At 33.6% G+C, this 27990-nt stretch overlaps 1 protein-coding gene and 1 long non-coding RNA gene across 5 annotated transcripts in view; one reads left to right on the top strand and one right to left on the bottom strand.

The window, feature by feature from the left end:
- LOC106670140 (potassium voltage-gated channel protein Shaw-like) overlaps positions 1 to 27990 on the top strand; it is a 268915-nt gene that overhangs the window by 164639 nt on the left and 76286 nt on the right. For all 4 annotated transcript variants that reach the window (XM_014400218.2, XM_014400217.2, XM_024230690.1 and 1 more), the window contains one exon: positions 8928 to 9155. In XM_014400218.2, the coding sequence (XP_014255704.1) occupies positions 8928 to 9155 (228 nt within the window). The remainder of the gene's footprint in view (positions 1 to 8927; positions 9156 to 27990) is intronic.
- On the bottom strand, positions 16856 to 18450 carry LOC106670142. The gene is made up of 2 exons (XR_001341038.1): positions 17812 to 18450; positions 16856 to 16922 (listed from the first exon to the last, which is right to left on the bottom strand). It is a non-coding gene; the product is annotated as an uncharacterized LOC106670142 (long non-coding RNA).

Genomic DNA, 27990 nt, shown 5'->3' with positions numbered 1-27990 from the left:
TGGAGCTTGGCTATGAAACTTTGCCTCACCCACCCTACTCTCCGGACCTCTCGCCTACTGACTACCATTTTTTTAGACACCTGGACCACTACTTACAACACATAATATTCAAAAATCAAACGGAACTGGAAAATGCATTTATTGACTTTATCAATTCTAAAAATTCTGAATTCTACTCAGACGGAATTAATAAGTTACCAACACGTTGGGAGAAATGTATTGAGAGTATGGGAAATTATTTTGATTAAAGAACATTGCTTTAAAGTAACTAGTTTCTTTTTTTTTGTTTAATACCAAAATCCTGCATTATTTTCCGGACAACCCAATACAATCAGCCAGAAGGCTGCAGTGCCCGGGGAGTGCAAACCCCGCTTCCTAGTATCCTTTTCTACCATACCATACCATACCATGGAATAAGAATGTTAGCAACTATTTATTTTTATCTCAACTAAAAACCTTAATTAATTGAAAGATATTAATTGGTCAAGCGGACCACAAAAACTAGAATTTATTTTAAATATTTTTTTGAAATAGTAAGGAGGTGTCAGGAATGAATTATTTTAGAAAAACATTTTTCATTTTTTGCCGACGGATCGACATTTATTCGGATCATTTTCACGTCCTGGGTATATTGCAAAAGGTATATTGCAAAATATATATTTAATTGAAAAAAATAATTATACACCACAGATGTAAATAACATAAATTTTGAATCATGTATTTCATACTCACATAAAGTGTGGTGCTATTCTTGGGTTGTCATGTTTGTTTCGTATGAACTGATATAATTTAGTAATATGTTTAAAATAGGAAGTAAATCAAAATCTATTATTCTAAATAATAAATATTTTTAATTTTTAATTTTATTATTTCAAATTTCTTCTTTGTTGAAACTGTGTAACATTCTATTCTAATTCTATTTAACACAATTCTATTTAAATTTAAACTGAAACTGTGTGTTGTAATCATTTAGACGGTCCTTACATTCAGAAAATCTATTCGATTTAGGCAAATGTTTTTTTTAACTCTCGTTTTAATTTCTCTGTCGCTTTAATAAAAAATGAAAATTAAAACCCACTAGACCAAACTCTTTCCTCAACGTCCTCCCCTTATAATCCTCTACGCCATTTAAAACGACAATGGCCTCGTGACCTCCTAATTTAACCCTTCCAATTTCATAAAAGAGAAGCCCAGAGTTGTTGATTTTTCTCCCCACCGCCTCTTGGTATGACACATCTGTCATATTTGAACCTAACTATTTTTTTATGTACGGCAATGATTAAACTTTAGTGAAGTGTACTTCAGTTAATTCATTAAATTCACTAATTTCGTGGTCCGCTCGACCAATTAATACATTACAATTAATTAAGGTTTTTAGTTGAGATGAAAAACAGTTAATGGCACGAGCGAGATTCGAACCCACGACCTTCGGCTAGATACGCCGCTGCTCTTCCACCTGAGCTATCGTGACCTCGATCTACTCGGACATCAACATTGAAAAATGGCAAAAGGAGGGAAAACTCATAATGTAGGGTTGAGATGGGGAGTTGATGTCCGAGTGGATCGAGGTCACGATAGCACAGGTGGTAGAGCAGCGGCGTATCTAACCGAAGGTCGTGGGTACGAATTAAGGTTTTTAGTTGAGATGAAAAAAAGTTAATGGCACGAGCGGGATTCGAACCCACGAACTTCGCCCCAATACGCTGCTATTCTACCACTTGAGCTATCGTGATTTCGATCTTCTCTACCAACTCTCCATCTCAACCTACAACCGTTCGAATTATTTTGGCCATTTTCAAATGTCGTGTAATCAGGATTCGATTCTCAGCGACATATGAAGTGGCGATCCGAAAGGATCGACGTCACGATAGTTCAAGTGGTAGAGTAGCGGCGTATTTAGGCGAAGATCGTGGGTTCGAATCCCGCTCGTGACACTGATTTTTTTATCTCAACCAAGACCTTACATAAAAAGAATAATTAATTGAAAGAAGTAACTTGGTCAATTGACCACTAAAACGTAAATGGATTTGTATATAACTATAATATGTTATTTTTCAATGTCTAATTATAACGATAGCAATAAATAAAATAAATATGAAAAAACGGTATTTTATTTTCCATGGTCGACTCCTGTAAAAAGGTAGAAAATATAATATTTCAAACAATGAAAAAATTATTTTCTACCTTAGCAGACTTCAAAAAGTGGGGAAATATTTATTTGATGTACATTTTGTAAATTAAGCGGTCTTCTTCTTCCATGGCCAATTCCTCTCTAAAACATTGTTATTTTCATCATTACAAAATTATAGCACTAATGAAAAAATCATTTTAGAACAGTACAGTAGTAGTGGAACCATCGCATACTTTATTCGTCCTTTTAGAGAATGATGTTTTATTCATGATTATAAAGAACAATTTTAATTTCCCGTCGCCCGTTTAAACCTAAATGCAAGGGTTATTTTATATTCCCAACCTTCAAGGCTTTTCTATTTGAAAAGGTTTGAAATTTAAAATTACCGTTCCTCCACAACCGGCCAGAACATTAATTTTTTTATATGACGAACATTCATTTGCATAGTTTGATAGCTGAATTTTTTTTTTTTTTTTTTTTGTAAAATGAGCAGTTAACGTTTTCACTCAACTTTTTTAATACACCCTGAGTTTCATTTTTACTTCTTTCAATCAACACGTATTTCACTCTATTTCACATTCTATTTGAAATAGACACTGTATGAACCTTACTATAATGCTGATTTGGTTTAAATAAAAAGAGGAAATTAAAAATTTAATATCAGGGTTATTAAAATAAAGAAGTTAATAAAATCAATTTGTTTGATATTCAAAATTCATTTATGACTAATATATTGTGTAGTAAACTTTAATTATCCCAGTCTATTTTGTTATAAGTTCAACAACATTCGGTTATTTCTGTTTTTCTAGCTTTCCCTCAAATTCTTTGTTGTTAAATAATGCTTAATTAAACTTTCTAGGTCATGAACTATACTTTAGTCGGCCTTTGAACCAAGTCACTTTTCTTTGATTAATTTAGTTAATCAAGGGACATTCCTCAGTGAATTCGTAATAAACGACCATTTAATCCTATCAAATGCTAAACACGATCTTTGAGTAATGTTTGAAACAAAAAGATTCACGAAGATTTATTTTCCTTTCCAAACAGTTCTCATGAATGTACTGCGTTTTAATTATATATTCAAACCCTAATCTTGAAAATAATTATCCCTGTCATCCTATGCCATTAATCATCTAAGAATTAAAATATCAACACTGCCGCATGGAATGTAAAATCAATATCATAATTTAAAATATGCAGCTTTAGACAGGAGTCATTTGATGAAAACGTTATATTGATTTTTCCTTCACCTAAAAGTCGTATTTTCAAAACCATCTCTTGATTACTCGTACTTTTCAGATATAACACGTAGTTTATTCTCTATTGATATTTTAATCATTTAGAAAATAAATTGGCATAAAAAAAAATAATCCCTTCCATCTAGTTAATAAGAAGGATGAATTAACATTTCAGTGAAAATACTTTCAAGTCAACATAATTTCTCTTACATAAACAAACCTGGTCTGAAAGTTTATTGATTACAAACATCGAATAAGAAGACAACCCTTTAAAAACTTCTTCGCGGATGATCATTTTTATCTGAAACTGTTAATATCCTGGCTCACAGTCAGTTTGGTTTCCACGGCATAAGCTGAAGATAACGTCTTTTATTGAGTCGAAGGTATCTCATATCCTTTGATTTATTTTTTCACACTGAATTCCCCCAGTACAGATCGGTCCTGACACTCATCTTAATTTACAACTTGGAAAAGAGGTTGTCTTCCAACTATTATTCCTTACACCATCTATTTTCACAATATACATAGTTGACATTAGCAATTATTCACGTTATTATATATATTTTCTGTATAAGTAGTAAAAAATTCAAAAGAGATAGAAATAACCGAAACTAACAGATCCGTCCATTCGTTGATATTTGTAAGATATTAATACATAAATTTCCAACAAAAATCCTGATGCCAATATGGTTATATGAGCTTGAAGTGTGACACATTAAATAGTCACATTAATACAAGATATCAATAATGCATTAAAAAAAAAAATTGTCCAAATCAAGAATAGGACGGTTGAAAACTGTCGTAGATTTGTGTGGTGTTTAGTGAGCGTTAGTCAGTGATTATTCGGAGATCGTGAGATGCGGTCTGGTGTGACGTAGGTTTTAGAAAAACATTTTCTTTATCGTACCAATGTTTCGATCTTTATTGAGATCATCTTCAGGGCCTGGGATTTAAAAACATTGTTTAAAATTTACAAATACATGTATACCAATACCAATAGATGCGACACACGAATACTTCGGACCTTCTAGAAATACATGTTCGCTGTGAAAAAATAAATTTATACATTGCTAGAAGTTTTAGATTAAAAAAAAAAATAATAATAAAACATAAATAAATAAATAAAATTAATTTATACAATACTAGAAAATTTTATATTTAAATTTTTTTTTCTACAATGCTAGAAATGTTTAGATTAAAAAAATGTGAATTTATACAATGCTAGAATTTTTTTATCTAAAATTTTCTAGCATTGTATAAATTCAATTTATTGATTTATATTTATTTATTTTTAATCTAAAATTTCTAGCATCGTATAAATTCATTTTTACGCATCCTACATATATTTGTAAAATATAAAGAATTACAATTAATAAACCCTCACCAAAATTGGCAAAAACACTGCTGCAATTGGAGAGGGCAAAACTGAGAGGAGTGGTGGGACTACTAACCGGTCACTGGTATCTGAGAAAACATCTACACAACATGGGTATATACAGTGATGATCCCATTTGCAGATTATTTTATGAGGAGGAGGAAACATTCATTCATATCATCTTCGAATGCGAAGCAACAGCTCAATGGAGGTTTAACCTAACGTACGAAAAAGACTCAGGGAACCAAATTGCAGCAATAACAGTCAATGACGTGATACTTCTGAGAAGAAGGATTGAGTCTATTGACTAAACTAGGGAACTGGGAAGGTACAATAAGCCAGAAGGCCGATACACGCCCCGCTTCCCAGCATCCATTCCACCATACCATACCATACCAAGGATTTAGTTGAGATTAAAAAAATCAATGGCACGAGAGGGATTCGAACCCACGATCTTCGGCTTGATACGCCGCTGCTCTACCACTTGAACTATCGTGACCTCGATCCACTAGCAGCAAGCGAGCAGCGGCGTATCTAGCCGAAGATCGTGGGTTCGAATCCCGCTCGTGCCGTTGACTTTTTTATCTCAACTAAAAACCTCAATTAATTGTAATGTATTAATTGGTCAATCGGACCACGAAATTAGTGAATTTAACTAATTAACATTATTTTAACTTAACTGAAACTATAGTATTGAACAGTAGTGTAGAAAACATACGCACAAAAATAAAGACAAATTAAAAACAAATGGTCGGAACAAATTTAGTTTGTCAATTGTTTGCACAGCACATTTTGTCAATATTCTTTCCCTACCATGGTACACTTGATCAGAATCACCAGCGTAACATTGATCACGACCTGATTATTCTCTTCAAACTCTTTCGTACTCCTAAAACATTTATTCCACGACATATAGGCGACACTAATAAATAACTACCCCCTTCATGAGAACAGTAGTATAATGTAATTACACAAACATTACAAAACATGTGTAACAGGAGTTTATTTTATTTAACAAACATATACAACGCTGTACTTAGGGCCACATATTTTCCATTGCTGTAGAAGTACTTGACAATTAAAAGGATTCATAAACCAAATAAACTTTATAATCTTCATGGTTCCATTATTTTCCTATCTCTCCTTAAAATGGTAGAAAAACTCATCCAGAGAAGGTTTTCTATCATTGAAAATGCGATATTATTCACCATCATATCACGTTTGAATTCTACCCGTTACTCGACAAATCAAGCTTGTTTGGTGCTGATAATATCGCGTTTTACCTTGAAGAAAAGGATTTCCTGAGCGTTTTTCGTGGTTAGGTACAGGCTTTTGATCAAGACACCTGGGCTTGCTGTATAAATTAAAGAAGACCCCACCCCCAAATGTAGTATCTCATTCTGAAATCATACCTGGCAGATCGATTCTTCGGAATCCGTCAAGCAGCACTCAACTTGTATACGCATTATGTCCCTCAGGGAAGCAATCTTGGTTCATTTTTTTTTTTTTTCATAATAGACTGAAGATATTCCTACATATCTTAACATTTGAACTCATACCTTTCAATTCTTACACGTAATTTTGACACTTCCATAAACACTCAACACTCAATCGTACACGTAGATGAAAAATGTATTCTAGAAATAAAATTTAATAAAAACTTACAGATTTATTTTTCGTTTCTGTCCTTTAGGATTCCTTCCATTGAACTTTCCATCGACAACCGACTGAATTGGAATAACCATATAAAACTGTAAAGATGAGAAATAAATGATGTTATAAACGATTCTTTCAATTGATCAATCATTATATAAGGTATTGGTTGAAATGAAAAAGTTAGTGTCACGAGCGGGATTCGAACCCACGACATTCGGGTAAATACGCCGCTGCTCTACCACTTGAGCTATCGTGACTTCGATCCACTCGGACACTAACTTCCCATCTGAACCCAACCTTTGGACTTTTCCCATCTGTTTACAATTTTTCAAATGCCGTGTTTGATTCTCGGCGACAAATGAAAAGGCCACGGAGAACTTTACTGAAGATATAATTCATTTAACTTATTAAATTCATCAGATTTCGTGGTCCGATTGGCCAAATAACATCAGTTAATTAATCTTTATGTGAGGTATTGGTTGGAATTAAAGTCGAAGTCACATAAAGTAACACAAAGATTAATTAATTGAAAGAAATTATTTGGTCAATCGGACCGCGAAATATATAACGGATTAAAAATATTACAAGACTCACGGTCAAAATCACACTTTTAAAAAAATAATTTTAAGACAATGATAAAATATTACAGACGTGAAGTGTATGATTGCGCCTAGAATTCCAATTCCCAACGTCTACAATCCTAAGTCCTAAGTTCAAATTCTAGGTTAAATTCTGAATTCTCCAGTGTTTTTAGGCATACTATTCATAATGACCACATCTTGTTTTTGCGCGACCTAATACAAACCCTAGAAAATTACATTAATCAATTAGCATGCACAACAGTTATCTAGTTTAACAGCTATCAATTTCTATCTTACCGAACAATTCTCCATGACGATTAAAGTGAGAGTGAACCCGAGACCTTCTCTGTAAAAATTAATGTAAATTTTATTTTCTGAAAGAGCTTTATCTCTGAGCAACTTCTCACACAAGTGGCTCAAACGGATCATCCAGCGATTTAAGAAAATACTTAAAATTAAAGAAAATATAAACATAGTTTTTAATGTGTGGTGGTTAGTGACAGTTAATCGATAATTATTCAGAAATCGTGAGATGCGGTCTGGTGTGATGTAGGTTTCAGAGAAACATTTTCTTTATCGTGCCAACGTTTCTATCTTTTATTGAGATCATCTTCAGGGCCTGGGATTTACAAACAATGTTTACATTTCTCTGATACGTTTAGGATGTGGAAAAGTGAATTTATACAATGCAAAATATATTTTATATTCAAACAAAGTATTTCTACACACTCAAAGTGTTTGTCTTCTGTGTAATTGTGCCATCCTTGCGTGTCGTGTTGAAAGTGCCAGTGAGATTTTGCTGTTTTATGTTTATGTATGTTTGGTTTTGAAGGGGTGGGGATGGAAGTCGGTATATAAAAGACAATTTTGTATAAGGCATCGGCTTCTTTGAGGTGAAAAGAGCCGACGAAGGGAAAAAAACGTTGGTAATGGTTCGGCCAGATTATCCTTTCAGGATTATACAGAAGGGGATAAATAGGAAAAGGAAAGCTAAATTGTTGAAAAATTAGACTATGTGAAAAAATGTTTGATGTGTGGAATGTGATGTGACATTATATGTATGTTACCTATATTGAATTTGATTAATGATATTGGCGTAGCGGCGACTGAGTTTACATGTATCTGTTCTGTAATTGATGCTGTGCTTATCTCTGTTGATGTAAACCATTTCTAAAAAATTACCTTTATGTTTGTTTTGTTCTGTGTGTAATATTTTTGGATTAATAAAGTCGAAATTGTGTTTGTGTTCAAAATGGTGGGTAGCGAGTGCTGTAGGATTTTGCTTGGGTTTTTTACAATCATAGATATGTTGCTTTACTCTCTTGCCCAAATATTGGGATGTAAGACAGATGTAAGTTGCGGGAGTTTAAACAATTGATTTTGTAGATTACGTCTGATTTATTTGTTATTGGTGTGGGATCTTTAATTTTGGAAAAAGTGTCTGAATTGTTTTATAATTTTTGAAAGCTAAGAATGGCACAATTACATAGAAGACAAACACTTTGAGTGAATAGAAATACTTTGATTGAATATAAAAAATATATTTTGCATTGTATAAATTCACTTTTTTCCACATCCTACATGTATTTGGAAACAATTGAAATACTTGCTTAAGAAGCTTTTTTCTTAAATAAATGTTTACTTGATTTACAATTATTATTTAATAATGATAGCAATGATGATTACCATCTGTGTTGGTATTCAAAACGTTTTGACGAAAGTCAATAAGAAATTTAAATTGCCGGGAAGAATTACGGTTAACTAAAAAGTAAAAAGACAGACTGCTTCATTTAAAATGGTAAACAGAGAAAGTAATAAGCGTCGAGGGAAAAGGACTCAGAAAGAATTTATCATAAAATCCGACGAGACTCTTATATCTACGTTTTATACAATCTCTTATAAATTGGGTGCAAGATTGATAATGATTTTTTTTGTTCTTTTTTTAGGTAGTTGGGGTGATGTCCGTGTTCTTCATTTTCGTCAGTGTATTGACGTTCGCCCTGAAAACACACCCGGACCTCAGGGTTCCGACCATGCTCAATCTAACCCATTCTGGACCTAATAACACAACATGGGTGGAAAGTAGGATCAGATCCGATCCTCATGTATCATTCTTCTACGTCGAATTAGTATGTAACGCTTGGTTCACCTTCGAACTTGTCGTCCGTCTCATTGTAAGTAAATCTTGAATACATGAATTTTGTTAAACTGATATATAATCTTCGCGAAGTTTCCCCGGACGCCCGAGGGGTTTTCAGGTAAATTTCAATATGCTAAACACACCGCTTGCAGTTTTGTGATAGCAAACAACATCGGCGTTAGCGTTGACGGATGAAAATCATTTTAACAAAATGGTTCAACCGTGCTTTCTAAACTCATGATGGGATAAGGATATTAAAATGTAATTCGTGCTTATAGGCCCATCTATAACCATTATTCAACAAACGTCAGGAAGTAGAATTTGCAAAACATAGTAAAGATAATAACATAATTAAACATAAAGATAATTGAACGTAAATAATAAGAGTAAATATATTTTGTGTGGTGATTAGTGACCGTTAGTCGATGATTATTCGTGAGATGCGGTCTGGTGTGATGTAGGTTTCAGAAAAACATTTCATTTTAATCCCAGGCCCTGAAGATGATCTCAATAAAGATTGAAACGTTGGCACGATAAAGAAAATATTTTTCTGAAACCTACATCACACCAGACCGCATCTCACGTTTTCCGAATAATCAGTAAATTTATTGTTATTGAAAAAGTTATCAACATCTAGGCTGGTAGAGGAAACCGTTGAACTCATTAATAGGATTATTACCAGGTATGAGAATAGGGTAACCCTCGTATGGATACCTGCTCATAAGGGGCACTATGGCAATGAGGAGGCGGACAGCCTGGCCAATGAAGGATCAAATACTGCGTTTGTCGGGCCACAACCGGTATTACCCCACTCTTTAAGCACAGCGAAAGAGAGTATAAGTTGCTGGGGCATGAAACAATTCCTTAAAGAATGGAATATGTCCCCCGGATGCAGGCAATCGAAGGAGTTTCTGAAGGAAATCAAACCTAAAGAAGCGAAATGGTTACTCTCTAACTCTAGGAGGGGAATTAGGAGGCTGATAGGTATCCTAACGGGCCATTGCCCCTTGAGAAGACACCTCTTCATAATNTATATATATTGTTATTGAACTGTTTTTTCAATAATATTATTCTTTGTTAAAGAGATTTGCGTACAAGTCAATAGGCGTAACAAATATTTTGGTACAGTGTAAATTTTTAATTTATCTGGCTATTTCTTTAGGTGTAACTAGCTTTATATTTTCCTCTTGTATTGTGGTTGTTTTTCAACTAAGCTAGCATAAATATTTTCGTTTGGTTGGAAAATTTCAGCAAGGGTACTGAAAAAAATTCGTTTTTTTCTTTGCTGTTTCTCGCCCATGTACCATCTTCTTTTTTAATGAAAGAATTTGGGCAAATGGTCTTTTAGTTTTTTATTACCTTCCTTAGATAATAGACCGTGGATTTTCCTTGGAGTTAGATCTTATCTAATTTCTGACTGAGTCGTAAAGTAGTTTCTTTTTCAGTTAAATTTTAATTTAATTATTAATTAAAAATTAATTTGTTGGGCCATATTCTTGAGGATGTTTTTGTTTGCAGGGTCTCTTTATTGTTGTCATTTTCTCCTAGCCTTTCTTTTATGACTTTCTTCTTTCTTCATTAATTTCTTTGGGGCCTATCGTCTTTTAATTGAACCCTATTGTTTTATACATATTCTGTCTAGTATTACACCATGCTGGATCTGAATGATGGAAATGTACATCTCTGTGCCATTTTTTAATTGTCCTTCTGTTTACAGAGGTACAATGTTTCTTTTTACACCGTTTTTACCTCTACGTCTAAGGCCAAACTAGTTCAGCCAGTAGTTAAATGAACTAGTGTTGTTTGCATTGTTTTTATTATCCTTTCACTTACCGTTGAGTGATCAGAACTTTTATCAAAGTTTTCTGGTATGGTAATGAAGTTTGGAGAAACTTTTTTGGTAATGAAAAAGTCTAAGAGATCAGTTACTTTGTTGCAGTTTGTTGGTCAGTAAGTTGTCTTCCCTATAGATTGCTAACTGTTACGTAGCTTTCCTTAGTTTGCGGCCATTGATTTTCGTCAGTCGGGTCTCCAGTATTTTTAGATATGTTGTTATAATATGTTGAAATATGTCGATATGTTGTTGAATAAATGAGTACATTTGGCAAGATCATATTAAATTAATTTGAAAAAATAAGTGATTGAAAAAAATGCATTTACAAAGGATTTCAATGATTTGAAATATTGAATTAATCCTTCTTGTCAAAGTCGTTCCAACTTTATTATCAAACTGGCCACAACAATACAAAATACAAGTTGTTACTAATGCCCTAACAGCAGATCTGTCTGAAGTAACAGATTAGATTAGCCAATAGGGGGAGTGACGCATTAGCAGATAGCCCTCAGAAGACAGTTTGAATTAACGTCGCAGTGATCAAAGTGTATTACCATTTGACTAATTGTAAGGAAGAGCTCAACGTTGAGAAATGTTATAGCGTCATGCATAGTGCAATGATTATAATTCCTGATCAATATGTTATTTTATTACAATTCGGCCGAATTGTGGGAGAAAAAATTTCAAAAGGTGAACGAAAAATTCAGAACAAACTGTACGTTTATAAACGGGTAGTAAATTTTTAAAAAAATTGTGTATGTTAAACCAGTAAAAAAATATTCCGTAATTACCTGCGTTAGCTTCACACCGACATCAATCAATGCCCTATCCAGTCCATCACGGAACAATTAATCGTGTAGAATTTACAAATTTTTTGTTTAATACATTTATATATGCTAAACGTTTTATTTTGTTCAAATTTTACCTTTTGTTTACAGTTAAAAAGATATAGGGAAACATTTGGAAACATAGATGAGAAGTTATCTTTCCTAGAACTTATAGTTAAATGTGAAGTCTACCAAAACTTCGTCATAAACTGTACCTCTGAAACTGTTTTATCGATGTATATCAAATGAAAGCAAATGTTTTCTATTGGTACTTTTTTATTAAATAAAGCATTGTTTTAATATGGTATCGACGATAAATTACTATCTACGAACTATCTCTACAAATTAATTAACTCTAGTATAGGGCTATTTCCGTATTTAAGTTAGTTTTATAAAACTATTTGCTTTCGACTTTGATAATGTGATATTCACATTTTGAATCAATAGTAAATTTTGCTCAAGAATACTTGTATACCATTAAGTTAATTAATGTTACCTGTTGCAAGTGAAAATATATAATCTGCTCGATTCCAAATGTGCTACATAATATAAAGGTTTTTAATATATTAATAATCATCGAAAACAATTTTTTTAATTGACCTTATAAAACAGTTAAATAAACAAGTTTAATTATTTTAAAACATTTCAAAAATAAATCTCCGGCAGTTAACGTTTCAGAAAAGTGTTGAGAAATCCCGCTTTTTTCTTTAAAATATTACGTCACGATAGCTCAAGTGGTAGAGCAGCAGCGTATTTAGCCGAAGTTGTTCGAATCCCGCTCGTGACACTGACTTTTTATCTCAAACAAAGCCTTAATTAAAAAGAATTTGTTTGGTAAATCGGACCACGAAACCTAATAGAGTTAAAATATTACTTTCAATATTAGAGCTACTTAATTTTTTATTACTTGCTATGTTTAAAAGATATACTTCATACAAGCTAAACTTCAAAAACTATGTGTGGTGTTTAGGGGCCGTTAGTCAATCATTATTTGGAGATTGTGAGGTACGGTCTGGTGTGACGTAGGTTTTAGAAAAATATCTTCTCATTATTATGCCAACGTTTCGATCTTTATTGAGATCATCTTCAGGTCCTGGAATTTATAAACATTGTTAAATTTAAAAAAACATGTAGGATATGAAAATAATGAATTTATACAAAGCTAGAAAATTTTAGACTAAAAAAAACTATACAATGATAGAAAATTTTAGATTTATTTATTTTTTTAAATCTAAAATTTTCTATCATTGCAGAAATTCATTTTTTCCACATCCTACATGTATTTGTAGAATTTAAACAATGTTTATAAATTCCAGGCCCTGAAGATGATCTCAATAAAGATCGAAACGTTAGAATGATAAAGAAAATGTTATTCTAAAAATATTTTTAATCAATTAAGATTAATAAATTATTTATGGAAAAGTAAATGTGACAAGTTACAAATGTAATCTGAATTAAGGTATATTTACTTTATTTATTTATCCGTGCTGCCGGATTATTATTTTCTTTAAAACAATGCCGCAAAAGTACGCCATCAACGTTATTTTCTACAGGAAAAGGAATTACATATAACAAAAAAGTTCCCAAACGAGAATTTGTTCTCTTCGGACGATGATAGTATGCAGGAGATATATAGAGGAAAGCCGTAAGGAAAACCAGCACAGATAAGACAAATTGACCAAAAATCTTGCAAGAGAGGCTCGGAAAATATTAATCTCAAATCGCAGCAGATCTTCGTTAGTCAGCAGGATTTTCTTGGTAAACATATTATTACGTGTAATACGTAAATTCAATTTTCATAGACGAATAATGAGAAAAAAGCCTTTCACAAGCCCGGCGAATAGTAAAAAAGCTGCTAAGCTTTATAAAACATTATGTTTCCAGGCCGAACTCTTTCTGAGATGAAAAAAAAATAAATAAAATCCATGATACGGACAGTATTACAAGAGTGAGGAGAAGAGCCAATGAAGACTTCAAACCTCAGAATACTCGAGGAACTGTAATGCATGTTGGCGGCTATTTAATGGTATGGTGTATGCCGTCTAATGGGACAGGAAAATCTGTATTTGTCGAATTAAGGACAGTTATATGTGTCGCGAATTGAGAATTAACAATACGTTTTAATTTTATTAAGATAATGGTTCTAAACATAGAGTGCTTCGGACTGAAAAATGGCTACATTATAATTGCCCTAAAGTATTAGATAGAAACTACCACACAATCAGCCGAGCTCTAGTCCATTGAAGATTTGTGGCCAATTGTTGAAAGGTAGTTCAGAAAGGAGCCAATCTGAAATATGCATATGCTAATATTTCTAACAAACTTAAAATGGTATTGCCTTCCAAACAACTCCTAAATTAGTTGTTCAATGGTGGATCGGTGAAAACAAATAATTAAAAACAAATGATATGCTACTAAACATTAATCATTAAATCCATTACAGTTCGTGGTCCGATTGACCAATTAACTTTTTTCCATTAATGAATATTTATGAAAGGTATTGGTTGAGATAAAAAAGGCAGTGTCACCCGCGGGATTCGAACCCACGACCTTCGGCCAAAAGGGAGTAGGTGTCAGAATGGATCGAAGTTACGATAGCTCAAGTGGGAGTGTAGCGAGCGGCGTGGGTTCGAATCCCGTTCGTGACACTGACTTTTTATCTCAACCAATACCTTTCATAAATATTAATTAATTGAATTAATCATTAAAATTTATATTATTGTTATGGTTTCTGATAACTTTTGTGACCCTTAAATTCATAACATGAAATTCCATAGATAATAATTATGGTAATATATTATTATTCACAAATTTTTCCTTATTCATTTTCCGTCCATTACACTGTTTCAGATTTGCTGATAAACAATGCTTAAAATTTAAGTTAAACTCGAATATTGTCAGTGGAATAATGTATGTTAATTTTTCCTATTACTTTTGTGATTCAAACCTAAAACGTAAAAACCTTGACGAGTTAATTTTATGGATTATTGTGAAATTATATATTTTACGTCTGAAATTGGACTTACTTTTACCGCCAATTTTATCATTCCTGTAGCACAAGCGGTGAAAGATAATTAAGCCTTTCAACTTAACTTTAATGCTTAAGATGGTAAAATTTAAATTAGTTCCTTTTCTGAAAATTCTGTTGGGGTTTCATTAATTGAAGTTTTAGCATCAATGGGCCTTCAATTTCATAATTTCACATAACTGTACTTAGCTATTCGTTATTAACATTAAGAAAAATTGATACCTTAATCTTTGTTTTGTTTTCAGTACAAATTATATCATAGAAACTATTAAACTGTTGAAAAAATTATATGATGTGTTAATGAGTAGGTGAAGTTAATGAATAGTTCCACAGTTATACAAATACGTTAGCATCCTCATCTAATGACCGAAGGACAATTTCCATGTTCTGTGTTCTAACTTATCCTTATATAGGTAGAGAAACATGTCACAAACCACATTGACATTTAGAAAGACATGCTTATTTAACCTTCTAAATATTTTACAAAACAACTTTATGATGATGATGATCTTGCCCAAAGGTTACAGAAATCTAAGTTAATTTATTATTGAAACTATTAAGTGAAGTAGTTTGACAAGCGCAATAGGAATTCGCTCAAACCGATTCATTGCACAAGTAATTTAAGCAAGTCAAGTTTCTTTAGCACGTACATCGTCTTATTTATTACATTTTCTACTATTAGACAATGGCGAATTCCTCGAGTGTCAATTAAAGGAGAATGAGAATTTTATTTGTAACGAAGGACATAATCGTTCACAATTATTTATTAACAATTTAACAAAGTTTAATGCAATTTTCTATAAACAATTATTTTGAAAAATAAGATTCTTTGAAATTATTCTCATGAGATAATAGACTCGTAAATATTATCTTCCTTTCACCCTCGAAAAATAATTGATGCACGATCTCATAAAATTTTATGGTCAAATTACAGAAAAAATACTTTCATTTTATAAAATATAAACTATGACGATTATTTAAAGTGGTTGTATGTTGTTGGAATTGTATGCTTAAAACAAAAGGGCATACAATTCAGCACAATAATTGAAATAATGAAAAAATAATAATATATTATTACAACATCGTTAAATTTCGAGTTTTTTAAGAATTAGTTATTAGTTAGCATGTTAATAGAAAAAACTGCAAAAAATAAATTACAAAACAAACAGAACTTCTTATTTTCTAATCTTGATTACATCTGCAAAACTGACCAGTATCTCTAAAAAAATTCAATTTAATTACAACAACAAACATAACTTCTTATTTTCTAATCTTGGTTACAACTGACAAACTGACCAGTATCTCTAATACAATTCAATTCAATTTACGTTTAATTACGCCGTCAGAACAAACGAGTTCTCTAGAAAATTATAGTGAAATCTAGTTATTGCACGTAAGGTGAAAATATTTGACCACGCTAACTAAAGGTATAAAAATTGTTTAATTTAAAGAAATAAAATTTGTGCTATGTAAAAAGATCTGAGTATATTTTTTCAAACTTAGAACTTGATTTTTACAGATAAAAATACATTAATTAAATGTTCAGTTCTTGCATTAACATCAAAATTTAGCATGAGTAAGCGTATGCCCCCATATATGTACTATAATGAAATCGCATTACCATCTTGCTAACAAATGGCCAGAATTTAATGGAGTTCAGTTAGTAATGAAATCTTTGATTGAAAACAGTGTAATATTTATTTTAATATTTGGCCGATCCTTAAACTTGGCACATGGTTTAAGCTGATATGTGTATTTTGTAAGTTTTGCTTTCAATATTAATTACGATCATTGGTCCTGTAGATAGTAAAAATTTACATTATTTTTCACACTAACTAATGAAGTTAAAACAAAGATGTCAATTTGCTTTTTCTATTGTATAATGGTACATTCAACAATTTTTTATTGTTCTATGATAAAATCTATTGTTGCAGATACATTTGTCATTAGTTGTGCTCGTTGGTATAGTAATTTCCGTATCGAATTGAAATTCAACACAATTGTAGTTTTATACCGCGCTGCTGAACAAATACAAAAACAAGACATTGCTGTACATAATGGGCAAGTGATTTATTGACTGGTTTGTGTTGCTTTTATGTAGGTGGCACCCTCCTGGAACAAAAAAATAGGAATAGAACCTTTATTTACATAAGAAAAATTTCTTTCTTTACATGTTATAATTATATGTTAAACATTATTGATCAGCAAAAGACACCATTGAACCTAAGCACACGGTTTGGCAATCATTAACCCCTTGGGAAATTTTGAAATCTGGGCCGAAGGATTGATACTGGCTGAAGCATCCGCCATAAATGTACTGCTAACACCTTATATAAATACAACCCCTATTTGGTACAAGGCCGGTCTAATCCTAATGGTTTTCTATTTTTCTTTGAGATAAATAGACCAGGGAAGCGGAAACAGCCAACGTATGGCACAACATGTGGTTGAAACAACAAACTACTTTATCCTGCCAATTGAGAATTTATCTCAACCCAAAGAACTAGCGATAATTTTTTCGTTTATTGCTTTGAACACTTCTTTATAAATTGAAATTATCAACTCTGGGATTTTTTTTAACTTGCGGACATATTTATGTATAAATTTTACTGTAGATGTTTCAAAAGATGCCGTGTAAACTTCTGTATTACGAACGTACAGTTGAGGTAGTGGATGTGATTTATCCAACCCTTCTACTCCATTTTATGCCGTATAGATCACTTATTCTTTTCTGACATAAAACTGAAACCATCACAAACACCAGATATCATTATAAGGTTTAACGTAAGTTCATAACGACATTCATTTGTTTTTCAAAAAAATTAGAGCAAGGCTTTTTTATTTTATTTTAAGAGTAAATATCGTAGAAATGATCATCATGACTTTTTTAAACTTGGTTAACAATAAAAAAGTGTTGTTTTTTATAAAACTGATTATAACGAATATTTTAAAAGAAAACTGGATCGAAATCGATCAGATGGATAATATTTTTTTAACATACACATTACTGCCGTTTATATCGTCTTCGTGCCTTCATCCAACGCGATAATATCTGGAAAACTGTTTGAATTGCGTTTGGCCGAGGACATAATAGAACCTTCGCTTTCTTCTCCTGCGCTGCGTTCAGAAGAAGTGACGCTCATGCTGTCCCGAATATAGATTGGTGCTGGATCTTCTTCGAAAAGTAGTGATAGCAGAGCGTAGCTGACACACTCGCTCCGTACGAGTCGCTGCGGACCGCGCCACCTCATTATCGTCGGTACGGTGAACACACGAAAATTCGGGTTTTCGTAGAACTCGTTTCCCTCGCCGTACAGGTCCTCGTCCAGGCGGACCGAAATCAAAAGGATTTTCCTCCTTTCTGGCAAAAGCTGAAGGTAGTCCGCCAAGATCTCCTCGGCCGCTGCGGATATGTTTGACGGATTTTTCAGCCTTTCTTGGAATGAGGCTTTGAAGAAAATGTATGCGTAACTTTCCGGGGTGATGTTGGCGAGCGTCTGCCTGAGAACGTTTGGTGATACCTCCGAATACTCTATCGGCATATTTGTGTTTTTGAGTTTGTCTGAATTTTCATGTGCCAAGTCTTCAACTACCTATTTTTGTAATGTGAATTATACAGATGATAGAAAACAATTTAGTATAAGCATGTAAAACTACTAAGAAATATATTTTATATATTTTATTGTTTTTATTATTGGTATGAATTATGGGTAATTTTTTAAAAACAATTATCACCGTTTTTGCAGTAAATTTTTAAATAAACTGAAATTTTCAACAGGGAATTGTAGGACGTTTTCTATTTTTATAGCCAAACGTTCAACTCACTTCTTCACTAAGTCAATTCGTTTTAGAAAATGATGGTTCTACTAACAAACTGATTAGAAAGAGTTAATATAAACATATAGATTTCTTAAAAGCATGGTTTTAAGTCGAGAAGAGCTCTTCCGTACAGTAGCTTTGGCCAACGGCGAACTTAGCGTCCGTTACATACCCACGTGCAGCACTCTACCACCCTGTCTACTGCGGTTTAGGGCCATCGGAAGATCAAAGGAAAGGTAGTTGTCGACCACAAGGATAGTTGCAGGATGAAAGGTTACCGGAAGGAACTGGCCATCACGTTCTCCTGACATGAATATTATGAAATATGATAAAGAGTCGGGTTAGACATCGTTCCCCGCCACCATTTATCGTTGAACAGCTTCAAACATCTCTTGTTGATGAGGGCGTGTGAAATGTTTTGTTTCATAGGGTGTACGAACATCCATAGTCCACCCACTTAATTCGGAAACGATTAACTTTAACAAAAAATAATATTGTACAAACCCCAAGTTTACTTCGGCAGGAAATCGCGTGTGGTAACAGATTTAACATAACTTTCTCATCTAGCTGGGAAGTGACGTGGACTTTGTTATTTTAAAATAGAATCCCATATTTTGATTGCACAATTTGAATCTGAAGCTTATTTTATGCCATTTTTATTTAAAGAAAAATTTTGAGAGGCTCAAGCATTTCTGAGTTATGCCTGACGGAAGAGGGGTGAGGGAGTTATGCTTTTTGTAACAACCCCGTTTATTTTGAAAACGCATAGCATTCCCAAGCTTACGCTTAGCTTACATTAATTTTTAGAAAAGAGTAACCGTTTTACAATAAAGACCATTTTATTTTTGAAATGACTATCAGCCGTTATTATGTATTGTGGAAGATTTGACCATTTTTTAAACTTTATGTTTATGCTCGAATGCGCTCCCTTCGTTTGATGCGCAGTGCTCTACTCGTTTCAGGAATTCTTTATTTGTGACCTTTTCTATTAAGTCCGTTATGTCCAAGAAATTATCTAGGAATACATCCCTCAAACCAGGGATCTCATTGGCAGTGATTTTCGATTTCTGGTTGGCCATGTCAGACCTCATAGAGGAAGAGTTGATCATCAACGTTTATAAAATCTGAGAATTACCGAACTGCCCCTCATTCCCAGTGAGCGCATGCGGGAAGCTTTGCATTGCTTTGCGTTGCAACATCTATGGAATGAAATTCCGTACAAAATTAGTGACAGTATGGCTAACAGGTGTGCAGATGTTTTAGCTAGCAGAGGACATTATACATGGTATTAATTGTTTAATAAAATTATTGTGTACAATAAACAAAATTTTTAGTTTTTAATATGGAATTAAAACCTTTTATTGTGTTACTTTTCAAAATCCCTTATTCAAATTGTTCTTCAGTAAAACATAATAATTTCTAATAAATCTTAATGCAATTTTTAATAACAATACAATTAAAATTTTAACGAAGTAAATACTACAAATGCATGGCAATCCTTATTTGTTTTTCAGAAGTTTTTGAGTTGATCTTCACTTTCCATCAAAAGCTCGTCTTTTCCTTATTTAACGTGCTACATATTGCACATACTCTTCAAGAATAGCAGTAGAACGCAATGTCGTCAGATGTCAGAACTAGTTTTGGCAAAACGTTTAGAAGAAATTATTCTTAAGGATTCAATAGAGCACTCTCAACACGACACGCAAGAATGGCACAATTACACATAAGACAAACACTTTGAGCCTTGAAGATGATCTCAAAAGATCGAAACGTTGGCACGATAAATAAAATGTTTTTCTGAAACCTACATCACACCAGACCGCATCTCACGATTTCTGAATAATTATCGATTAACGGTCACTAAGTACCACACGTTTAGAAAAAACAAAGTCAGGCCTAGTATTAAGCACTGAGGACACTTAAAAAAGAGAGATTGCTCTAAATAAAATTCGACTACGACCATATCGTGATATGTGTGGTAACAGCAATACACCAAAGGCTGAATGATATCAGCGAAGCATGTGATTTTAATAACCTGGAGCATATTGTAACGAATTGTTTCACATACAAGATAGAAAGAGAGAAAATGCTTTTAAAAATTGTATTAAGTGCTGTTTATTAATAAGAAGTTTTTCTCTAGAACTCTCTTGAATTCAAGAAGACTCGAAATGTACAAAGAGAATTTAACCTTTTTTAAGAGAGAAAATTTAATTTGCAAATCTAATATAACAATTGGTTCCATAATAGAATAGTGTTCACTGTTACTGAAAACCTTAGCGAGTTACAAATAAAATTGTACTACGCTCACATTTATAAACCAATATAAAAATGTTTTATGCATTGTCGATTTTGAGGCGGTTTATTACTTTTTAAATATTTATACATTTATAGTTTTGGGAGATTTCACTGTGTACGATGGAGGCTGAACCATTAGAAAAAATAAACCAGGTTAGAATTAAAAGCTTCAACTGAAGAATCAACAGCTTCGTTAACTTTGAAGTTACTTTACATACCATTGAAGTACGGTTTGAGTTCAATAATAGAAAATGATTAACTTTCTATATATATTACTATTTATAGTATTTCTAAAAAATATAGCTCTGGTGTTGATCCTATATCCTACTATTACTAATTTCCGTCTGTTATCGCTCTGTTGATATGATATACGCGTTTCGGCTTTTGGCCTTCTTCAGTCAACTCACCTCGCCCAAAACCATCACTGACCCTCAACCATATAGAGAAGCTGAAAAATGTTCTATATTTACAATTTTTAAAAACACCAGAGCTATATTTTTTAGAAATACTATAAATAGTAATATATATAGAAAGTTAATCATTTTCTATTATTGAACTCAAACCGTCCTTCAATGGTATGTAAAGTAACTTCAAAGTTAACGAAGCTGTTGATTCGTCGGTTGAAGCTTTTAATTCAAACCTGGTTTATTTTTCCAAATGGTAATGCAATAACAAACTCAATGAACTTAATTACAACCCAATTCTGTTTCAAATTGAAATGACGAAATTCTGTTTTATTTTATTTATGTACATGTTGTTTTTATGCGTTTTTTTATCCAGTATTTTAATAATTTGTGAATTTTTCGAAAATTTGCTACATAAAATTATGTAACTATTGTATAGTTTTAAAATTGGTTTTGTATTGGACTGGTTGAGCTTAATAATCTATCTAGTCGAGATTACAAGTATTCTTTTTTTAGCATACACAAAACATAGAATAAGACTATTTAATAATTCTGCTATCTTATAGGTTATGTTAACTGAAAATGGTTTATGAATTTCTGAAAGGTTTATACAAGGATCTACCCGACCAACTCGTAATTGTATTAATTCCATTATTAGAAATTACATTATCACTAATGGAAATTGGAATAGCCGCAGATATCAAAACAAAGCTAAATGATGCCCGGGCGATAAGGGAAAACGCCCAGGAGAAACTTCGTAATGGTATCTGGCTTGAAACCGCTAAACAATTAACCACATACACAACCTCGTTCATCATCCTATTTGAACATAGCACGACTTCGTATACTCACACGACTTCCCTCACAACACCTTAAGACTAAATTAATACAAACGTTATTCAAACGTGTTGCATTTTTTCAAATAAATGATTACCCAGATTAACAATGGATAAAAGAAATACAAAATTTCAAGATTTAACAATTACGTAGTAATATGTGCACCAAACTATTTGGTATACTGTTAAACATTTAAGGATTAATTATGAGTTAATGAAATAAATGTTTTGAGTAGGATATTGGTTTGACCACATTCATGTGGATCACCTTTTAAGAAGAACTAATCTGGCAACAACTTACTTTCCTTGTAAACCGAGTATCATAAATATGGCCTTTTGGTTGAATCTTTAAAGACACCTGGCCCGATGTCCAGTCTGTCAAATTTTATAGTGAAGAACTACCACCTCAGCGATTCGGCTTCCGGCCTGGCCTACTAGCTACGCGAACCAATAGCTACTCTACTCCGACAGTTCGACGCTCAAGCGACGGGATCATTAACAGTGTGAGGACTGATAGGTTCCCACCTCAGGCATATTATATATATATTACACAGGGCGGGCGACCAGGACCCGAGGGGTTAAAAGCCTGAGTAGGCCCGCACCCCCTTCCCTAAAAGGTCCGGGACCTGGTCGGCTCATGAGTCCTGCATAAACCTATTGGACCTATTCACAAACCCCAGGATTGTGGACCATTTTATCCTGGGGAGTGTTTTGGTTATGTCCTCTCCTTCGAAAGTATTAAATCTTTCCCTAGCATACCTATCGCATTCTGCGAGGTAGTGTCGGGCCGTTTCTTCTTTTGTTTCGCAGAAGCGGCAGAAGGGGTCTGGTAGAGTACCCATTATGAAGAGGTGTCTTCTCAAGGGGCAATGGCCCGTTAGGATACCTATCAGCCTCCTTATTCCCCTCCTAGAGTTAGAGAATAGCCATTTCGATTCTTTAGGTTTGATTTCCTTCAGAAACTCCTTCGATTGCCTGCATCCTGGGGACATATCCTCAGGCATATTACAAGCCAGCCATCCTCAAGAGCAAAAGATGCTTCGGACAAGCTTTCATAGATCAAACATGTCAGTTGGCATGAGCGATGGCCTACTTTCCCCCAATAAAGGCATCCTGTCTCACATTTTTCAGCACTAGGAGCAACGTTCCCAAAGCAGAGTTGTTATATTTATTTCACCCATGTTGAACCGGCACACGGGTACTCCTGGGTCTGTCTTCACTCGCGGGTTTTTTGTTTGAGTTATTCAGACGCGTTTCAGCATTGCGCCATCTTCAATGAAAAACTGTCCCCATCATCTACTATTTCACCCATCCTGCATCATATGCCTCCTAACTTACGAATACAACAGTTGGTAATCTCTTGACTCGGAACGAAAAGAATTGGTCTTATCTTCTTAGCCCTGTAGTGCAGATGTTCCGGGATGTTGACGTTCGCCTACACCTACTACTTCCTAACGTAGAGGCATCTGCCCATCTCCATGCCCTCAACTTTTTCCGAAGAAACCGAGATACATATAAGATTCATCTTCAGAGCGGCCCCGTCAGCTGTCACTGGGGGGAATACTGGAATGAAGAAATGGGTACTCTTAAAGTACCCCCCTATACACATGGTTGGATTCAGCCCAGGGACTGGCAACCCTACTGGGCTGTATTGGGCTCTTCGTGTCATGTGACTTATGACTTCACCTTTTCCAGCAGAAGCAGGCAGTCACACAGCGTAATCTCTTCTTATCGCAATAACCTCAGGATCACCCGAGCGGCCGTTAATAGCGAGGCCCCCTGAAGGTAGAGGTTGCAGAGGTATTGGGTGATGATATGTAAGGCCTTAATGAGGTTTGTAAGGTTAGTACTTCATTTCACCGTTCCTCTAACAACGGTCGTAATACACCCTAATGAGACGTCATGAGCAGTAGTTATTACCGCAATGTCCGCAAGCTTGAGACCCTCGTAACTAACGTACGCCTGCGCGGAACGTACGGAGAGAGCATTTTGCATGCAATGTCGAAACGCAGACTAAGACAATGAGGATAAACAGGACAAAATCATCAATAACGACCAAATTACAAGTTCATCAACCTGGAGATTACACAGAAGAATATCACGTTCTTTCGTTTAATTTTTTATATAATCGTCAGAGCGTTTTTGTCGCGAAGGCTTTTTATTAAAATTTAATAAATCAGCCCTCAGCCTAATTGCTTATAAACTCAAAGACTATTGAATCTACCATATCTACTACTTCCCTACAGATAGGTATTTACTTCTTTTATATTAAAAACTTCAAAGCCCTCCAGCTGTTACTTTTAATTTTGTTAACGCAAGCAAATTTTCAGCTTCACAGCGATTATTACATGTTTCTCTATAACACAAAACATAAAAAAAGGAAATGCTAGATAACAATGTTTACAGTTGGAACCATATAACTCCTAACATGAATATCTCCTAAATGTAGTTTTAAATATTTGTACTGGATTTCCATGCACGTCGGATAATCATAGTTTTATGACGTAATTTAATCATTGATTTTTAACAATTATGTTCTCTCTGTATCTGAAATTAACATTCTAACTTTATTTATTTTAAATTTAATTCATACGACAATTCTCAAATAATTCAGTCACTGCAATCAAAACTTCTCCGTAAATTCGCCAATGCACCGTCAAGTCTCGAACCTTACCCTACACACCGACTTCCAAATTCCTATTGTCAAAGAACTCATACTTTCCCGTTACACAAAATTCCATATCTCCATAAATATACACATTAACCCACATGCCCAACAAATATGCTTCTTTCGTCCTAGATTCCTAGCCAAAATTAACTTGGGGTTTGCATTAGACCATGTTATCATTGGTATATGTTGTATTATCACACATACTTCAATTTTAGTAAACATATTGCTAATATTCCACGAACTGTATTTTATGGTTTTGGTGGCATTTTAAACAACACCAAAATGCAATTGTACAACAGACTGTCAATAAGACAGAATGAAAGATTAAACATAATTCATACTATAGTAAAATCATCACAATTAATGCTGAACAGTAAAAAAAAAAACATAGAAAACCAATATAATTACACAAACTTACAAAACAAAAATAATTTGTTACTTCAGCTTGATCTTTAACAATATTTGATTATTAATTTATATAAGCTCAAATCCGAAGATGTTTGTGATGCTCACACACAAGTGCAGAGTTGAGCCAATCACTTCTTGCAGTCCACCAGCAATTCCAGTTTGTAATTTAAAGTGAATTACCGGCAGGCCCCGAGAATCACCCACCGTGGTATGGCTCGGGGAGCTGCAAACAAGTTATAGGTGGTCATTTCATACCACTACGCCATCGTTTCCCAAAAAGCATCCAGACTCTCACTACAAAAGTTTCTATTGATTTGTAAGTGTCTGTTTTAGTATATACGGCCGTATAACCCAGGCGTTGCCTAGGGGGATAATATAAAGTTTTATTTTAAACATTATTTTGAGTATACATATTGCAATTGCTTGATGTTTATATAAATTAAATGAACATAATTTAAAGTTTAACCGTACGCAAACTTTATTCATACTTTCAACAACCACAATTGGATGCAAATTATATTCAAAATCTAAATTATACTGTTATGCAATACCATTAAGTTTTATTAATTGATTTAATCGATTCATTTCAGTAATCGACTATTGTCACCCTGTACATTTTGATCACAATAAGGCAAAGATTGTCTTCATTCTCTAATTCTTACTCGTTTTGCTTTATTGCGTGCTTCGAGATGTGGTGATTAAGTAACACGTGGGTGTGACGTATTAAATATATTTTGTTATTTCGTTGAGCAGTTTCTGCTTCTGTTTCATTCTGTCTATCATTTGGAATTCTCTTGGCAATATTTCTGCAACGGCCGATATTTTATCCTTTTTGTGCTTTTATAAACGACAACGATAAGCATTCTACAAAAAGTCAGAAAGTAAGATTAAATATAATCCACAATAGAGAAAAATCATCTCAAGTAATTACAAAACATTGAGAAAAATATTACGGAACTTCGCAACCTCACATTTTATTAAATTCAGAATTAATATTACTAAATTAGTTACTAAATCAAAATGGCAAGACAACAGTGTATCACATTTGATTTCAACTAACCGAGTTCGGTAAAACAATGTTTAACAATATTTACATAATTTATAATTGTATATGTGTACATACCTGAAAAACAAAATCGGTTTTTGAATTCTGACGGTTTGGCTTAGTCATACGGTCGTCGGTTACACCACATGTCGGTAGTTCCATTTTCCTACTTCACAATTGCTGCCTATAGTAAAGATACAAGAGTGAAGTTTTGTGCCTTCCTATCTTCACATCAGCGAAACCAATTCTACAGTTTTTGCGATTATATTGTACCAGTAGTTTTGCAACTGTAACCGATTCAGTAATTTTTGTGACTATACAGTGTTAGTGTCTCCAAATCGGGATTTGAAAGACGCGGGAAACGTTATCTTATAGGGTGCCGAAAGACCGAGCCCGACTGGACAGCTGAAAGCAGAGAAAACAATGTGAAAATGTGTGGTAATTAGTGATCTTTAGTTGATGATTATTCAGAAATCGTGAGATGCGCTCTGAGTGTGATGTAGATTTCAGAAAAACATTTTCTTTATTGTGCCAACGTTTCGATCTTTATTGAGGTCATCTTCAGGGCGCAAAGTGTTTGTTTTCTGCGTAATTGTGCCATTCTTGCATGTCGTGTTGAGAGTGCCCTAGAGGCCCTGAAAATGATCTCAATAAAGATCGAAACGTTGGCACAATAAAGAAAATGTTTTTCTGAAATCTACATCACACCCAGAGCGCATCTCACGATTTCTGAATAATCAATGTGAAAATGGTGGTTACAAAAGTCTAAAAATTTTCTTTTTTTAAATCCTAACACCTATTATTTATATATTCATTTTATATTCTCTAAACCTGCCCGGCAGTAATACAACAAAGCGTGAAAGTTTCATCGAAATCGGCTGTAGTTTTCGTTTTAATCATTAACACACCAACGAACTTTGACTTTTATATGTCAAGATAGGTAGATAATATGTTATATATTATTTTAATTGATTTTGTGAAATAAATTAAGAATTGTCTGTTAGTAAATAATTATTTTCCTGAGATGTCTCTCTTCTCAACTTTTAGTTATTCTTTATTGACTTGAGTTTTAACCTTGCTCAAGTTTGTTTTTTATCAAAAAGAGACTCACAACGTTGGTAGGGTAGCTCTGACAGACATTCATCACATTATCGTGTATGCAATAATTTTTAATAAACCAGATCAAATGAGTAACATGATGCAATAGATGCAATATCCATACTTTGCACTACAGATTTTTTCCCTTTTTTTTGGAGGGGGGGGTTCATATTATCTCGGTGTCTTAGTGGAAATTTTTAAACTATTCATTCAGGATTTTGATCAAACTATCCGAGGAATCGGTCTAATTAAACACCATAGTTACTTTCCTTGAACAATCTTGCGAAGTGTGCAATTTTAACTGTATTTATATCAAAGTAATAGCGTACTATAGAATACAAAAATGGCCCTAGTAATAGCCTAACCCCCCCTTGTGCTACACATTGTTAAATTATAAAACTGCTGAAAGAAGTAAATTCATATTTTTTAAACAAGGCATGCAATATGGCAAGGTCTTGAATGCTTATAAATCCAGTTTGTGTGGAAGGGAAAGTGGTTTTAAGCGTAAAAGTAGTTTAGGTAGAAGTAACTTTTCAAAAACTTTTGACAGGCTGATGGGTGATTTGACATTTTGCCTCTATTGAGTTTAGGGATAAAGATGATC

This window comes from Cimex lectularius, unplaced genomic scaffold (assembly GCF_000648675.2).
Source record: "Cimex lectularius strain Harlan isolate CLEC.00 unplaced genomic scaffold, Clec_2.1 scaffold40, whole genome shotgun sequence".
Taxonomy (NCBI): Eukaryota; Metazoa; Arthropoda; class Insecta; order Hemiptera; family Cimicidae; genus Cimex; species Cimex lectularius.
This window is presented reverse-complemented; position numbering and strand designations above follow the sequence as displayed.